The sequence below is a fragment of the Bombyx mori genome, chromosome 22, assembly GCF_030269925.1.
Source record: "Bombyx mori chromosome 22, ASM3026992v2".
Classification (NCBI taxonomy): Eukaryota; Metazoa; Arthropoda; class Insecta; order Lepidoptera; family Bombycidae; genus Bombyx; species Bombyx mori.
In genome coordinates, this window is record NC_085128.1 from 7,399,657 (window position 1) to 7,416,785 (window position 17,129).

At 37.2% G+C, this 17,129-nt stretch overlaps 1 protein-coding gene across 1 annotated transcript in view; it reads right to left on the reverse strand.

The window, feature by feature from the left end:
- Positions 1 to 17,129, reverse strand: part of LOC101741686 (uncharacterized) — a 181,360-nt gene that overhangs the window by 9,463 nt on the left and 154,768 nt on the right. The window contains exons 13-19 of the mRNA XM_038018733.2: positions 12,346 to 12,461; positions 7,720 to 7,887; positions 6,621 to 6,797; positions 4,155 to 4,286; positions 3,373 to 3,450; positions 2,778 to 2,920; positions 735 to 965 (exon numbers count right to left, since the gene is read on the reverse strand). Of these exons, the coding sequence (XP_037874661.1) occupies positions 735 to 965; positions 2,778 to 2,920; positions 3,373 to 3,450; positions 4,155 to 4,286; positions 6,621 to 6,797; positions 7,720 to 7,887; positions 12,346 to 12,461 (1,045 nt within the window). The remainder of the gene's footprint in view (positions 1 to 734; positions 966 to 2,777; positions 2,921 to 3,372; positions 3,451 to 4,154; positions 4,287 to 6,620; positions 6,798 to 7,719; positions 7,888 to 12,345; positions 12,462 to 17,129) is intronic.

Sequence of the window (17,129 nt, forward strand, 5' to 3'; positions counted from 1 at the left end):
CTGGGCGTTTTAGGTTAGGTCACGACAACTTCATTCCAACGATCACTGTGGAGTAGCTTCGATAAAAACTTAACATTAAGTAGATACTGATAAAAAAGAACAATGGCTATTAAACAAATACTGCTTGCTATAAGCCAAACGTCTGAGGAATTATTTGAGATGATTCCATCATCTCGTTTTTACTATCGCAATGCCCGCCACCGGAGTAGAGTTGCGTTCATCCACAGTACGTTTCCAGAGACCTTTTTTGCCACGTACCATCAGGCTTTGGAATGAGCTCCCCTCCACGGTGTTTCCCGAGCGCTATTACTTTTCCTTCTTCAAACAAGGCTTGTAGAGAGTACTCAACGGTAGGCAGCGGCTTGGCTCTGCCCCTGGCATTGCTGAAGTCCATGAGCGACGGTAACCACTCACCATCAGGTGGGCCGTATGCACGTCTGCTTACAAGGGCAATAAAAAAAAATACGTGGGTAAATTATTTTAGTTAAAAAAATGGAAGAAACGACGAGTGCAATCTTCTGTTAAAAACAAAACTGTTATCAAATTATAATATCAATACTACATCCTATAGTGTAAAATGATTTAGTTGATTAATTATTCAGATAACGTAGAAAAAACTATGCAATAATTGCAAAACGGATAGAATTTTCTTTTTCAAGCAGAATTAACATAAGAAAAAAAAGAGAACTTTATGAATTCATTTATTCGACTTGAATGTTGGTATAAAAACAAACCTGCAGATTATGGGTGACTTGTAGAGGTCTTTCACCGGCTTGCAATTTTGTGCAGTATTTAGATGGAAAATATCCAATCTTTCCCAAGCATTTTCCCTTCCACCAGTCAGGGTCGGAGGTGTCGATGACGGTCACTTTGTAACCAGCTTTAAGATCTAATTCATCAGCATGGCGAGACTTGAAGTTGTATAGAATCACATACAGATTCGTTGGAAGAAGACGTTGATGTTTCTGGAAAAGTTGTTTTAACATACGCGATAAGTAGCGGCTTGGCTGGCAATACTGATGAATAACAGTGGCGGTTACCACTGAAAATTAACAGTCCGTCAATTCCGACGCAGTCCAGGCGCAATAAAAATATTTTATGCAAGTTATTTTCATGATTAAGTTTTTTTTTGGGGAATGACAAGATAAATATTCGTCGGGAATTATGAGGCACACTGGCATGAACGGCACGGCAGTCTCTGTTTCTGCCGTAAGGCAGACATATACGTCATTACGGATCCTCCTGATCCATTAACGGTGCTTTTAGGTACCACATGCACCGGTCAAAGTCCTCGTCGAACCCGTCGCATGCGACGAAGGGCTCGTCGAGCGAATTAACCCACAGAAACGGCCCACTGAGTTTCTCACCGGATCTTCTCAGTGGGTCGCGTTTCCGATCCGTTGGTAGATTCTGCGAAGCACTGCTCTTGCTAAGGCCAGTGTTAGCACCACTCCCATTTGAGCCCCATGAGCTCACCTACATGTTAGGGCGAAACTGAAATAGCCTCTCAAGGCTATGAGAATAGGTAGGATTAAAAAAAAAGGCAGACATGCGTTTCGTTTTGAAAGAAAACCGTTACACAGTACAATTTACAATGTCACGTGACGGTTGCGTGAACGTTTGAATGTCTATGTGTCGTGTCGAATTTTTCGTTGTATCTCAGATTTTTTTTCCCCAAGATTTGTAAATTACATATTTTGTGTTTCAACCTTCGGTTTTCAAGTTGACGGAATTCACGTCGAGGTATCTATATCGGCAACAGCTTACCACTACGTATGTCGTGAATGCATCACTAAATCTACGACAATATATATATTTTTAATAAGCTTTCTCTTTTTTTACTTTTTGTTAGAAAATAGTTTATGACATAAAAAATATATTTGAAATTAATACTTTTCGTTTCGAAACTCAGCACGTTGAAATTGCACTGGAAAATAACCCATCATTCCAATTCCCGAGCCACCGAGAAGTGACTGTAAAAGTATTTTCTTAAATTATCCACTTCAGTTAGCAAATCGGTGAACTGGATATTTTGAAATTACAAATAGATAACTTTTAAATCGAGTATGTCATTCGAGCTCCCGCTTCGGAGCGCTAACACCTCAAATGCCTCACGTAATTGATTTTTTTGCTTACACCTTTAGCTTCTCACGAATTCCAGAGTTGAATATTTTATTATATTTTTCGTAAGTATTCGAAGTGTTATTTTCTTAATAAAAGCTCCAGTAACAGATATTTTCGGTGAAATCTGTACTCCTTTTTTAAATATCATAGCGACAGCTTATTAAACCGTAAACTGAATAGTTAATTGCCCTTTCTTCATCTTCATCAACAAGTGTCTTGATTAAAATAATATCTACACTAATTATAGTAATTCCCCTGCTATTAACCAGTCGTTTATAAAGTTTTAGTAAAATCACATACACGTCAATATCTGTCGTGGCTTGTGCCACACATAGTGTTCCAATTGTTCGCACCCTTTGAATAACTCGTATCTCGTATGTCGTATCACTCTTGTCAGAGCGGTCGTGGTCGTCATCCAGCATCATTGTTGTGGGCAGATGTTATGCACCTCACGAGCAATCGCCATTGCTCCCGGTTTGTGGTGAGCCTGGTACACTCATGCAAACAGCCGCCAACTGCCGACTTGATCTGGTCGGTGGGCATGGGCACCCTTCCACACGGTCTGGTGCCTTCTACTTTGCCCTGAACGACAAGGCGCTCTATGGACAAGTAACAGTAATCTACAAATAATGAAATAAGAAAAACAAACTCACGCTCTGTTGTTTAACTGGCGAAGGGCACGGACTTGCGCTGTTAGAAGACAGGCTTTTGTCCGGTTCGTCTGGCAATTCAACGCTGCTCATGCGACCTCCACGCGTATTCAATAGCTTCCTGCTATGTACCGGCGATGATGGAGCTACGACATTTTAATCGATATTCATTAATGCTGAAAATTTAAAAACAAACATGCACATGCAAATTGTCCGATAGCAACACAAACTAATTTATTTTTGGATAACAATAAAAATTAATTAAATACACAAATGTATTTCAATTGGGTTATACGCATGTAAACATTAGTAATTTAATTTTTTTAAGATAAAATATATTTTTCATCACAGTTTATTGTTCTCTGTACTTGAGAGATTATTCGCGAAAACATTTTTTTTTGTTACTAAATAACACAGGAAAACAATGTAGTACCGGTTACTTGGTTTCATCAAATTAATGAAAAACAAATAAAGAAAGCTTACTGAAGACAGCCTTGGAATAACAGACCGTTTTTGCTGGTCTATCTGTACGTTTCACAGAAGGCGGAAATTACATCACTGTTTTCCTGTTTTAGATTAAACACAATATAGAACGTACATGAACACGTGTATCTATGAACGAGGTGGTTACTTATTCTAGGAAAGCCATATCTCATGCAATTTGCTCTGCAGTAACCTAGAAAAATAAAACAAAACATAAAACTCATGCAAAAAAAAATACTTACGTCATAAACGCATTCAAAATAATACATTCGTAACGGATTTTTTTCTATCAGAATTCTCACTGTTGAAAGTTTTGAAAGAGTCTAAAGTGCCTATACACGATCTGCATTTAAATATTAGATAGAAGAATGTCACCCATGTTTAATGTTAGCTTTTAATAACTTTAAACGTATTCGGAAATTAATCAGACAAGGAAACATCAAAAAGAAAGTGTCCGACAGTAGGCCGGTAAGTACCCGCCTATGTGCTAAAACAATACAATAAATTTCAAAACACACAAAAGCTAAGCCGAAGGGATTTTCTCTCTGGTAAACATCGCTTGTGCCCACAAAACTGCTCGACATCAAATACCCAAGTCCAAATAACGCTATTGTTATTAATCTGTTTTTAAGGTTACAAAAGAAAAAGTAGACTGTTGTGCGGTATGTTGATTCTCATAATAATATTCTGCGAAGAAAGGTCAGTCACGAACTTCCAACATTTTTGATGTGCTTAATTCACCATTGTACACGTCTGAACGTCGGAAATAAATCAATGATCGCGTCGCTGTTTGGGAGTTTGTGTTGATGTCCTTTCAATTCGATGTTTGAAGATTGAGTAAGTCATATAGCATTATTTTGTGGACTCGGGTAGTTTTATTACTGTATGTATTCGTACATAGGACACGGCTGCCCTGCGAGGGCTGTTGGTCTCGTGCTGGTCGACGCCTCAGCTCTCCACACTCTGGCGAGTCCAACGACAAGCTCTTCATCCTAAGGTTCAACTTTTGACGTCTCGGCGAATGCGGTGCTATAACATTTGACTCAATGTGAGCATGGGAACTTACCTAGATTACCATAATTCTTTAATTTGAGTGTTGAGACTTATTTAATATTGAAATAGTATATTTTTTGTGTGTAAAAGTGTTAAATTTGTTACTTAACAATATGTTGTCATATTTACGATTCGCTAGTTAGAGGCAATTAAATAGATTTTCATGTGAGATTCATTTGAATGTACAACCTATTACGAAAAACAACTCATTTACTAAAATTCATTTCATCAAAGCTAACGCTAAATGTATGTTAGTACCTATATTGAAGACAAACAAAGTTCACTATGTTAAAAAATATTATATTATTGTAAGTAGGCAAACAATTTCCACCGCAACAGGGCTACATATAAAATTAAAATAATAGTTTATGTACAAGAACTACGACGAAAAAGTGCGAAAGCAGTGCAAATAAAAATATTAATAAATTTTAGTTAGAATAAGATACAGGATAGAAAAAGATGAAGTGTATAGAAGAAATTCCTATCCGAAATACGTATGTGACTCCTCGCATTCTCAAATAATTGAATTTGATAATTATCGATGATAGCTACTGCGATATGAATTCTATGTTTCGGATGCAGCCTGTGATCAGTAATTTTAGATACAGTAAGACATGATTTCGTCTTATACATGGCATTTTTCATTACTTTCATAATTGCTAACGTGTGGAGTTCTACGAGGGTCGTTTATTATGAAGACATTATTGGTACCAGGTAAGGGACTGGTGCGGTCAGCTTGCCTCAACATTTGGGCACTCTTCGAGTTCTTCATCGTACCTGTGTGGACAAGTAAACAGGAAACTAATCTGTAATTGTTTTGATACTATCACTAAATAGCCCCGAGGCAATGCCCTGAAATTAATGAGAGAGAAAAAAATAATAGATAACGCCATAAAGTGAACAAACAAAACGAAACAAACAGAAAAGTCTTCGATAGTCGATTTATGAGAGTTCTAATTTCGTGTTAGATAACAATATTTTCCGTGGCGCGTGATTTAGTTTTGTTTTAAGTATTAAGAGATTCGTGAAACGTGATACGATAGTTGCCGAGTTCTGGGTTGAGAAGGCTGCGGGTAATATGGTGCAAGTGAAGAGGAATAACGAGTGTCTGTTCGTATATCATCGCCAAAAACGACATGCAGTTAGGGGCACGCTCGGAAAGCCATGCATCACTTACATCAAAACGCTCTCTCGGAGGATGTAATACGCGAATAATTAAAAATCAGTGCTAAATGGTAATCAGAAAAAAAAAGTTGCTCAGATTTAACTTTTATTACAATAACATTTTACATATCACAGTACGCGGGGCGCTTCGGGGTAAATTTTATAAAAGTATAAACAAGACATCCGTGAAGCGGTTCTCTAGAACGAATTACACTACCGCGTTGCGTGCACTGCCCTGTCATGGGCGGGACTCATTTAATGACATCGTTCCCGACGGACCGAATTATATATTTATCATTTTTTCTTGCGAACGCTTGCTGTGGACTTGAGAATTGAAGGTGGTGGATCACCATTTTCGTTAACGAAACATAAGGGCTGTCCGAAAGGTCTCGTTGTCGTCTGCTCCGATTCTGCAAAAATAATGTGCGAACAAAACAAAATAAATGAAATGAATAAAAAAAAATGAAACAAAAACAGTAACGTACAGCACTTCAACGAAAGAATGTATTTAAGTATGATTGGGTTCGGGAAGTTCGATCGCGGTTGTCCATTCCTGTGACAGAACCTTTAGGCAGGATAGGTTCAAGCATCTAAGGTTTTTCCGAGCTTCGTCTAGTTCAATCCTATATTCTAAACTAACACTGCAATCGCGAAACTGAACATAAAATAACATAAAATACTGAACACACAAAGTGACACAAACAAAAACGTTGCACCGTGACCCAGCAGGAGGACTGGACAAACAAAGCCGTGAGACGACTAGAGCGATGCGCTACGGCAGCCGTGGGCGCGTACTTTCCGGTAGAGAAATTGATCGGTGTTGAGGAGAGCCGCGACGAGACCGTGAGCCCCACATCGATAAACTCTTGACTCCGGCGAAGAGCCTCCGCCGCACGCCGCCGTCAGGCCGCATCGCCGCGCCTACCGACAAGCAGCGCTCAGTACCGACCGCACCCCGCCCCCGCCCTGCGCCCGCGACTATACGATGCGTGCAAAAAACAATTCGACACTACTGAAAACGAGTGATTTGAGTAAAGCTGCCGGACGGCCGTCACGCGCCTCGACCGAGCGAAGGACGGCGCGGCGGCCGGCGGCCTACGGCGCGACTCGAGCGAGAAGCGATCGAGCTCGGGTGCGGCGCCAGACCTGAGCTGGAAGAGAGAGGCTGGGGTGCGACAGCCAGTCCGGCGGACGGCCTCGCCGGCGACCGCGCCGCGGGACACTCCTCCGGCGCCGACACGCGCACTACGGGCCCCCCGCCGCCCGGCTTCGATATTTCGTTGGCGCGCTTCAGAACTTGGTAGGTCTGATCCACTTCCTCCTCTGAGTATCGAAATTCGATTAGATCAGGATCGCGATTACGAATGTGGTCACCTAGTACATGTATGGCGAATATGTTTCGTTCGTTAGATCTATAATATTGCTTATGATACATTTACCCAGAATCTAAAGTGGCTAGACTGAATTAGTTACTGTTAAACAGATTTGGTAAATCGTAAAGTAATCAATACAATGTTTTAGTTCTAACAAGGCGAGGTTGTGTACACGAGTTGCGCTAATGGTGTTTGCAGCCGTTAGTGAGTGAGGTTTTGTACAATTATCAAGTTTGTGGGGTATCACTTTTAGTACAATGGTTACAATGTTAGTATAGTCGAACGCTTCGGGAGGTTGCACGGGGTCACTCTGGACTCATACTGTACCCTCGTCACAGAAGCTATCAAAATCATCATCGAACTCGACAGATTTCTTGAATGAAATCTTGGTGAGTCTCTGTCCTGGCAGCCACCCGTCTCCCGCTCCTGGACAACGTGAATTAAGCATCTGATTGTGTTAGTTGTAGCTCGTGTGTATTAGTATGAAATTGAATTGTTAATGAAGACCTTAAAGGCAAATGTAAGATTGTATGGTATAATATTTTAAAGTGGTAGTTTTGTTTTCAGTAAATTTGAAGTTTTCATGAATATTTTTTTACCTTGTGTCTTAGAATCGTTATCAGACGATAGTGTGTTATTTAAATGAAATGTACATAATGAGGATAAAACTTACCACGACTTCGGTTTGCATAATTATCAGTAAAAACGAACGAAAAGTATTCAATGATTAATTTTAGTTTCTATTTTATATTGACTTTCAACATCTCGGTTCAAATATTTACACCTAATGATAGTCGAAAATTTACCTTAAGTATGTAGCGAGTGTTGTTTGATACAAATATGTATTAATAATGATGGTCAATGAGGCTTACTTTCATCTTCGAATGCAGTCTCTTGAACTCTGTGAGACTCGATTTCGGAAGTGCTTTTCTGTCTGCGCAAGAGCCGGGACTTTGTTTGGCATTTGCCTACTTGTGGCATACAATCTGTATGGACGTTCATTTTGCATAAACGGCAGCGGAGACCTTGTCTGGTGTGACCTAAGAACAATTAAATTAATTGTACCGCCGCCTATTGTTTTCTCATAAGTCGTTTGTTAACTCGAATGTATTACAGTCGTCGTGGCCTAAAGGATAAGACGTCCGCTGCATTCGTATCTAGCGATGCAACGGTGTTCGAATCCCGCAGGCGAGTACTAATTTTTCTAATGAAATACGACTTATAAAATGTTCACGATTGACTTCCACGGTGAAGGAATAACGTTGTGTAATAAAAATAAAAAACTCGCAAAAATTATGCGTAATTACGGGTGGTAGGACCTCTTGTGAGTCCGCACGGGTAGGTCCGCACCACCCCGACTATTTCTGCCGCGAAGCAGTAATGCGTTTAGGTTTGAAGGGTGGGGTAGTCGGTGTAACTATACTGAGACCTTAGAAATTTAGAAATTATATCTCAAGGTGGGTAGCGCATTTACGTTGTAGATGTCTATAGGCTCCACTTAGCAGCAGGTGGGCTGTGAGCTCCACCCATCTAAGCAATAACAGAATTAAAAAAACTGGAGAAAAAAGGCACTGAAGTAAAATGTGATGCTCAACGTTTAAATAGTTCTGAAATAACTCGTTACGAACAGATTGTCGAGCTTCGAACAATGAACGAGCAGCCGCTGACAAATTTTAATTCGATTAAATTCGCGCATAAGTTCGCGCGCGTCGGCATCAATCAAAGTCTTGTTTTGAAAACTGGAGTGGCAGGAACTGTTTAACTACTCAGTGACCTAAAACTGTTGGCGGTTAATGCACAGTGAAGACTGAAGATCGGAAAATTTTACAACCTCTTTCATCATTATCGCTAAATTCTTTAAAAACACCGGATCATAATAGAACAGTCGTGATTTGACTTCTAATAAATATTTTGTTACCTTTACGTACGTATTCTTACAAAGGAGCTGTGGGCTTCCAAAATAAATCTTAGAGTACAATATTTATCCTTTTAAATTAATTTGAAGACGAATGAGAAATATACAACGTAAATAGGACTCTTGAACTTTTATCAGAGACCACGAAGGCATGATATCATTATTTTTGACAATAATATTGTAATAAGTTACTAAAATAAAACACAAGACAAGTTTTTCATTGTATTAATAATCTGGCTTACACATCCAAAATCTTTGTAATTTAGTAATTGTCTTGCTTGAGTCAATGAGCTTTTTATTCAAATCATTGTAATTTATGACGAATATATTAATGACACCTCTCAGGTTTTTTTTATTTTTATTATTTGATGAATCTCTCTTTAAGCTGAGGTATCAAATAAACTAAGCCTGTTCAACGTTTTCTTTAGGCGTTGACATTAGTTTAAAGGAATATTTAAAAAAACAATAATATTGAATTTAAAAGAAACATCTCTTAAACAGCTCTTAAAAGGACAGCGTCACTCGGGATGATGTTGAAGCCTTTAAGGATTCTAACGAGGCCTCGCGTACCTGAATCTGTTGAAGTATCTAAAAGTCACGGTGGAAAGAAACTCGCTTAAATAAGCCCTGGAAACATTACAGTATTTTTTCGGGCAGTCCAACATATTCTAATGTGAACGCGATCGCCCAAGTCGAGATGTAAATTGAAAACATGATTATATTGTAATAACGTTTACCTACTACCCCAGCTACTCAAAAACAGGCATTCATTGATGCTGCTTAAGGATTTCGGAATCAATAGGCAACATGGGTATATTGCCTGTATATTAGCTGTACGGGTTTGAAAATTAAAATACGGCTTACCTTCACTAAAACAAGTTGAACACGTAATTTTTAAGCATACGGGTGTGAAGAAACCACGCCCGTAATTAAACCACGAATTAACTACAAGTTGTAGCAAATGAAAAATCAAAACTTTTAATCTCTATATATAAAAATGAATTGCTGTTCGTTAGTCTCGCTAAAACTCGAGAACGGCTGGACTGATTTGGCTAATTTTGGTGTTGAATTATTCGTGAAAGTCCAGAGAAGGTTTAAAAGGTAGATAAATATGAAAATGCTCGGAATTTAATAAAAATATCATAATTTTTTTCCTTTGATGTGTGGGGACACATCAAAGTGGACACACAAAATCGGACGGATTATTTTGATTTATAGATTGAGGCACTACGAAGTCTGCCGGGTCAGCTAGTTATAAATAAATAATAATAAAAAATAAAATTAAAAATTCTGTGATATTCCAGTGCATATCTTAGTTTTCACAAAAATCAGTAGGCATATTATTATGTATAGTCACTATAACGCAGTGAATTCATAAAATATAATTAAAGAATTCTTGTCATTCTTAGTAGGATTAGTAATGAAGAAGTTGTTTTTTGTACGTTTACGTGTTGTTGATATTTGTAGTTTTATTTGTTCGTTTTGTTGAAATTTGATACGTCAGAAAATTGCCTCGAGAATATGCGATGAAGGGAAATTGAGATATGGCACGTGCTTAGTCGATTTTGCTACGACATTATAATATCGATTGCGCGGGCTGTACCACCACAAACACGAACACAGCACGAGTGGTATTTGTTTTGTGATCAAATTATGAATTTAACAATATTCTATAGCTTTATCAAGATATATTCATCTTAGCGTGTCAATATGTACTTGATTTTTTATAAATGTTGTTAAATGTTTTTGTAAAAATTGTAAATGTTTTGACTAAGAAAGCTATTTTGGTTTTTATTAATTATTGATGGCAAGACTTATTGAGATTCTACCACCATTCTGCCGCGAAGTAAAAATTCTTTTTCGTTTGAAGCATGGGAAATTCAAAAGCTGTTTACTGTAAATATTGAGAACTGTGATGGTTTTCTAGCAAATATTTTGTAGAATAAATGAAAAGATCGGTTTTAGAATCTTATTAACTGCATCATCTAAGTATTTTTTTTTATGATTGATGGATTACTGGTGGCCCGGAGGCCTTTCCAGTTTCACCAGGACAGGTGGGCGAGCAAAGGCTCAGCCAGCAGGGTTGGGATTTGCTAACAGCCACCCAAGCACCTCCGAAGGAGACATAAAGCTCAAGAGCAGCTTCGCGAATGAATCTACTACCGGATCGGAATCGCGACCCGCTGAGAAGATCCGGCGAGAAACTCAGCGAGCTGATTCATGGGTTAGGTTGCACGGCGAACTCTTTGTCGAGTTTGACGAGTACGGTTACCGGGGTCCCTAAGCCTGCTCCTAGTGTTAGAGCTGAAGGCGTCTAGTGCAAAGGTTATTGGATCTGATGGATCCGTAAGGACGTGTATCATCTAAGTAGCCTACTATAGTAAAGTATGAAAACCGCGTAATAAACTTATAAAATATTTAACTTTATTAATTTCATTTTATATCTTTAAAAAACATTGTAATTATGAATCCTCCGAAGAGCTGAAAACAGAAATAAAATAATCGGATTTGTACGCGATTAAGGACTTTATCTGGAGATACCAAAGTAGTCTCTAATTAGAGATTTTACAACAAAGACTTTTATGGGTACATTACTTTTTGTGGCTTTCTTACATGTAACACGAATCTTGAAATACTTACTTCAACTGATTCTAACATATAATTTGAAAGAACAAACTCACGATATGTTTATAAAATTGATCAATCGTTAAAAATGCTTTTCCTATTGATGTTTATTTTTCAATATTAGTAAATCAAACTTTTTTTTTTTTATTGCTTAGATGGATGGACGAGCTCACAGCCCACCTGATGTTAAGTGGTTACTGGAGCCCATAGACATCTACAACGTAAATGCGCCACCCACCTCGAGATATAAGTTCTAAGGTCTCAGTATAGTTACAACGGCTACCCCACCCTTCGAACCGAAACACATTACTGCTTCACGGCGGAAATAGGCGGGGTGGTGGTACCTACCCGTGCGGACTCCCAAGAGGTCCTACCACCAGTGAAACTTGATTATTACTGTTATGTATTTGACTTGAATGAAACAAGGACTTCATTGCACCTCTCACTCCTAATATTAAAATGTATTTTCGAGGGTATTTAAGATGTTGCCAAAGTTGGTAGATATTCGAGAAAAAAATTGGAAACGAAGACTTAAATAGCCGAATATTTATAACAAAGAAACAGACGCCTATTGGACTTAAAATACGACTTCTGGTATCATAGTCAAGATCCCCAACAAATTTATTAGTTGGGTGTGTTCATAACAACAACAATATGTACTGAGCTTATGTCAAAAACTTCTTGTTATAAAAAATTTAGAATGTACTAGCTGACCCGGCAGACTTCGTAGTGCCTCAATCGATAAATAAAAGACACATCAAGGGGACACATCAAAGGAAAAACAAAATTGTTTGTTTTTATATAATTCCGAGCTTTTTTATATTTTCTCACCTTTTAAGCCTTCCCTGGACTTCCACGAATAATTCAAGATCGAAATTAGCCAAATCGGTCCAGCCGTTCTCGAGTTTTAGCGAGACTAACGAACAGCAATTCATTTTTATATATAGAGATTACTTACCTCGTAGCACTTGTGAACATACATCGCAAGGTGTGATTTTTTTGTATGTATATTCTTGGAAATTGTGTGCCTCGGAATCTCCTGAACGCATAGATTCGCGCGCCGCACCATTCCTCCTACGAAATAAAATATTGTAATTACATAATTTTATAGGTAGTTTCTGTATTGTTGCAAAACCTAACTATTACAAATTTATTATAGTTATTGTTTTCAATGGTTTCAAAATCGAAATTACGGAACACAACATAAATCGTCTTGTCGCATTAAAACTGTATAATCTCAAAACTTATTTAATTTTACACGAGAGTGTTTTAAAGGTTGATTGATGATTTTTTGTGTTTGATGATGAAAGGTTGATTGATGTTTTTAATATTAATCATCTTTGCAACATTTCTTTTTTACCAGTTACATTATCTGTCTTTTAAAGTAAGATAAAATTATGTATTCATTTTGTTAATAGTAGTCAAATAATAGGTAAACGAAAAGAAAAAACTAAATCTAAACTACGCTCTTTTGACAGTATTTATGAGAAAAATACCTACTGGTGATACCAAATGATTCCGCATATTAACTCAATTTCGAATATTTTAGGAAATCGTACACTTTTGATGCGAAAAGACGAAATGGGTATTTGCGTCATCCATAGAAATAAGGCGGACTACAAATGGAGACATTTAGAATTCATCGATAAATTGATCGTATGTGGTTGCATGTGTAAAACACGACAGCGAAATTAATCGATGGCTTCCAAGGTTAAGGTGAGACGTCATTCACCAAGTCGGCGGTGGTAATCGTTTACCTACCAACATTAGCACAAAAGTAATCACAGGCCTTAATGGGCTTCGTTTAATTAACGTTCTTCTAGGAATGTCATGGACTGTCTCTAACAAAGAATTTTCACTTAATTAAAACCAACAACCAGAATACAAAGCGACATCAGCAGATTTTTAAGAAACGCGAACTTAATCGAAAGCGAGCGAGTGAGCGAATTTAAAATAATTAAAGGGCATTTCGGGAACGTTGCCTTTGCCTTGAAGCTTGGTGTAGCGGAAATAATAAGCCGGTGAACATTAAAACTACTTAAAATATTGTGTGGTACAGAAACATGCTATATTTGAGTGTACTTGCTAAGTGAGAAAGGATGAGTAAGTAGTTTCAGGGGCATGTATCGAGGATAGTAGCACATTTATCAGTTCGTGTCACAAATCTCACACCTACAGGGCACAATTACCTCATCGCCATAACCGTTGACACAGCGTGGTACATTTGATTTTTTCTTAATGATGCAAAAAGAGAGAAATAACAACATGAACAAAACACCGAAATCGTGACAATTTATAAAATAGGCAAAGTATTGCAATTAGATTCTGTGATGTATCGATGTGTGGATTGAAATTGAAATGAATAAAGAATATTCGAATCAACCACATAGTACTTCACTAGTAGGTATGTACATTATTTAAATCCACCTGTCAAATATCGAGGACATCACAGAGTACCAATAAATTTGATTAATATTGTAAGAGATTCAATTAGTACCAGTTGGATTTATTGCAATTATTATATATTCTTTGAGTTTATTTTGAATCTCTCACAAATAGGCACGTGATTAAAATGAATATCTTACAATGATACAAACACAGAAATGTACGTGTAAAACCTGTAAAGCAAAACATTATACACCTCATAATTTGAATTAATAGCGTGGCGTAAACTGAACTAGTTAAATATTGTGATACAAAGATACGCAAAGTACATTACGTCACTGAAAACGCAATTCGAAGACATATTATTATGTATATACAATTAAAATTAGCTTCCTTCTTGCTGGAATCACAATTTGAAGGCACCAGTAGGGATCGTGATCGTCTGTAGCAACGTGAATACTTACACCCTGGGATATTCGATCATAGTCTTATTCTTAGTTTGACGTGATTCCTTTGTCCTGAAAGTCGTTCGTGAGCACGGGTTAAGTGTATATTTCCTTAGAATAAAATGACCTGCGTTATTTGAACTCCGTTATAATCACATCGTTTGATTCGAGCACACCGGACGTCTTATCTTTTAGACTACAATAACTTTGACGTCATTGTGGCGACTTTAACGATTCTGTGAACTTTACCTACTAGTGAATAAGGGTATTTTTTTGTAAAAGTTAGGCCGTAATCAAAACTGGCTACGTCGTAAATGTATACCGCATATAGCTTAGAGTTAGACTAGCTTCATGGCTCAGTAGGACTATCCAATTTTGATTAAACTTGTATGCGCTGCAATGGAAACAGTGTTTGTCATGTGCAGGAGTCAAGTTGTATGGAATTTTGTAGTCGCAATTTCTCAAAGACAGCAGGATTTAAAATTCGGTATAAAATTGAAATCACTACATAGTATAAAACAAAGTCGTTTTCTCTGTCCCTATATCCCTATGTATGCTTCACTCTTTATAACTACGCAACGGATTTTGATGCAGTTTTTTTTAATAGATAGAGTGATTGAAGAGGAAGGTTTATATGTATTTACATGTATAATAACATCCATTAAATAGTGAAAAAATCAATAATAAGTTACAGTTTCCGAAGCGAAGCGAGGGCGGGTCCCTAGTTAAATATAAACCACGATTACGTCCGATTTTGAGACTGTATTAGTTGAGCCTGCAACTCATGATTCACGAGGGGAATTGTCGCTATTCGAGTCCATTGACATTACCTTGAGACGTGTGGTTTCAAGCCTCAAAAGATTTGCTATACGCCTATCCTACCCTAAAAACTGTTACGAGTGAATGCTAAACTAGGACAATGTGTAGGATGGTGGTATCCACAGTGTAGGTTAACATTATGTCCTATCGCTGGAAAAATTGGGAAAGTTGTGTGAAATAAGTAGTAAGAATTAGGGTAGTAGAAGTAAATTGAAGAGAAGATGTTGGATGGGTTAAGAAAATGTGGTAGCAACAGCTAGCGGCTATGCGGCTATTGCGACACGTTCCTCTAATGAATAGTCAGACGTTTATCGGTGCAGAATCCTCTAAAACGTGGGACATCAAAGAGTTTCTGTAAAAATATTTTACGAAAAGTCAAATCTAGCGTACGGCTTCGTTTGTTTCGAGCAAATATGTTTAACTCTTGTATGCATCTCGTTATCTTCAGTTCAAAGACTATGCAGTGTGCAAGTTAAATCGTCTGATTTTGTTGAATACCTACCCTACCTATTGAATCTATATAAGTATATTAATACGTGAAGCAAAAACGTTGTATCCCTTTTTACGAAAATTGCGCGGACGGAGTGGTATGAAATTTTCCACACTTATAGAGAATATAGAGAAGAAGTGCACAATGCAAATTTTTTTTTTAAATTATGCATTAAATTAATTTAAAAAAACATCACACACACCACCCTGTATTTGACACACACTTATATTATACTCTTGCATATACACATACTATTTGTTTACTGTCAAACTTTTGTTATTACTTAGAGTCTGTGGTCAAATTGAGAACAGATTACTTAATATTGTTTATCATTAATTTTATTTGTATAGTGTAGTCTTGGCGAAATCTGTGATTATAGAAATATAATAAATAGTCTTTGTCTCTTTGACAATAGAACCATGATAATGTTCAAACTTATAATTTCAGTTAATTATAGTCGAATTTCGACTACGGCGGGACCACTAGAACCTTTTAAATATGCAATTTAATTCAATTTATATAGTAATTTATTGAGACTAAATTGCTAGTTACAAATTATCCGACAGTGTAATCGGATTTCCAGAAGCACTATTAAAAGAAGCTCTACATGATTTTGTGCAAGTTCTCGTTATAATAATCTTGTTTGTGTATTGCGTCTAATAGTTTTACATTATGTAATACGAAATTCGTTGTTGGCGTACTGTTTGTGTATAATACGCCAGTTTCAGATCTAGCTTCCTTTTGTTCGTGATTACAGACTATCTGGTTCATTCAATTTCGGCGACATGTCGATCGTTCAGACAGCACAACGCCTTTGCAATCTAGTCGATATTCGTGTACACACCTACAATGTCTCGTGTATATATATAAAGATATATTGGTATTGCTTGTATTTATTTTGAGTCATTTGTTTTCGCAGTTTCGTAGGTTACCATCGCTCACGGTCAGCACGTATATGCGTTTTTCTTTGATTTAGCTTTTGATATATATTTAAACAAAAAAATATGTATATACATGGGTTGCTGAGCCTTAGATTCGATTTTGATAAGACTTGGTTCAATTATTATTTGCTATTCAGGGAAGGTCTTTGTAATAGTATGAACGTAAGATAGGAGCTACGTGAGTTCTTTCAAGCCACGATATATTTTTTAAAATTCACAACGCGTGCGGGTTTCAGTAGTTATTAATAACATTTATATAATTTGCTTATGGATTAAGGAAAGATTGCTTAGAAAATAATTTTAAACACGGTTATGTAGGAATAATAGTTAAAGCGACTATAACAAGTTTTTCTAAATATAGTTTCGGTAGAATCTTTTCTATGTTGAATGTTTCATGAAATTTCTATCCAATCCCTTCAGCCGTTTTTGTGTTATTAATATTTATACATAGTTTCATATATAGCATAGATTCCAATAAACCCGTAAATGGTATAATTAGTTCAGTTAGCCAATACTAAGGTGAGTCATACCGCTTCTAGATTCCAGGGATTATGCGGGATATAGATATGCGGGCCAATTCATCTTACGAGCTAAATCCTGTGGTCGACCTAAACGCCAGATTGACGTTATTTATGTTTACGTAAATTACAATATTACAATA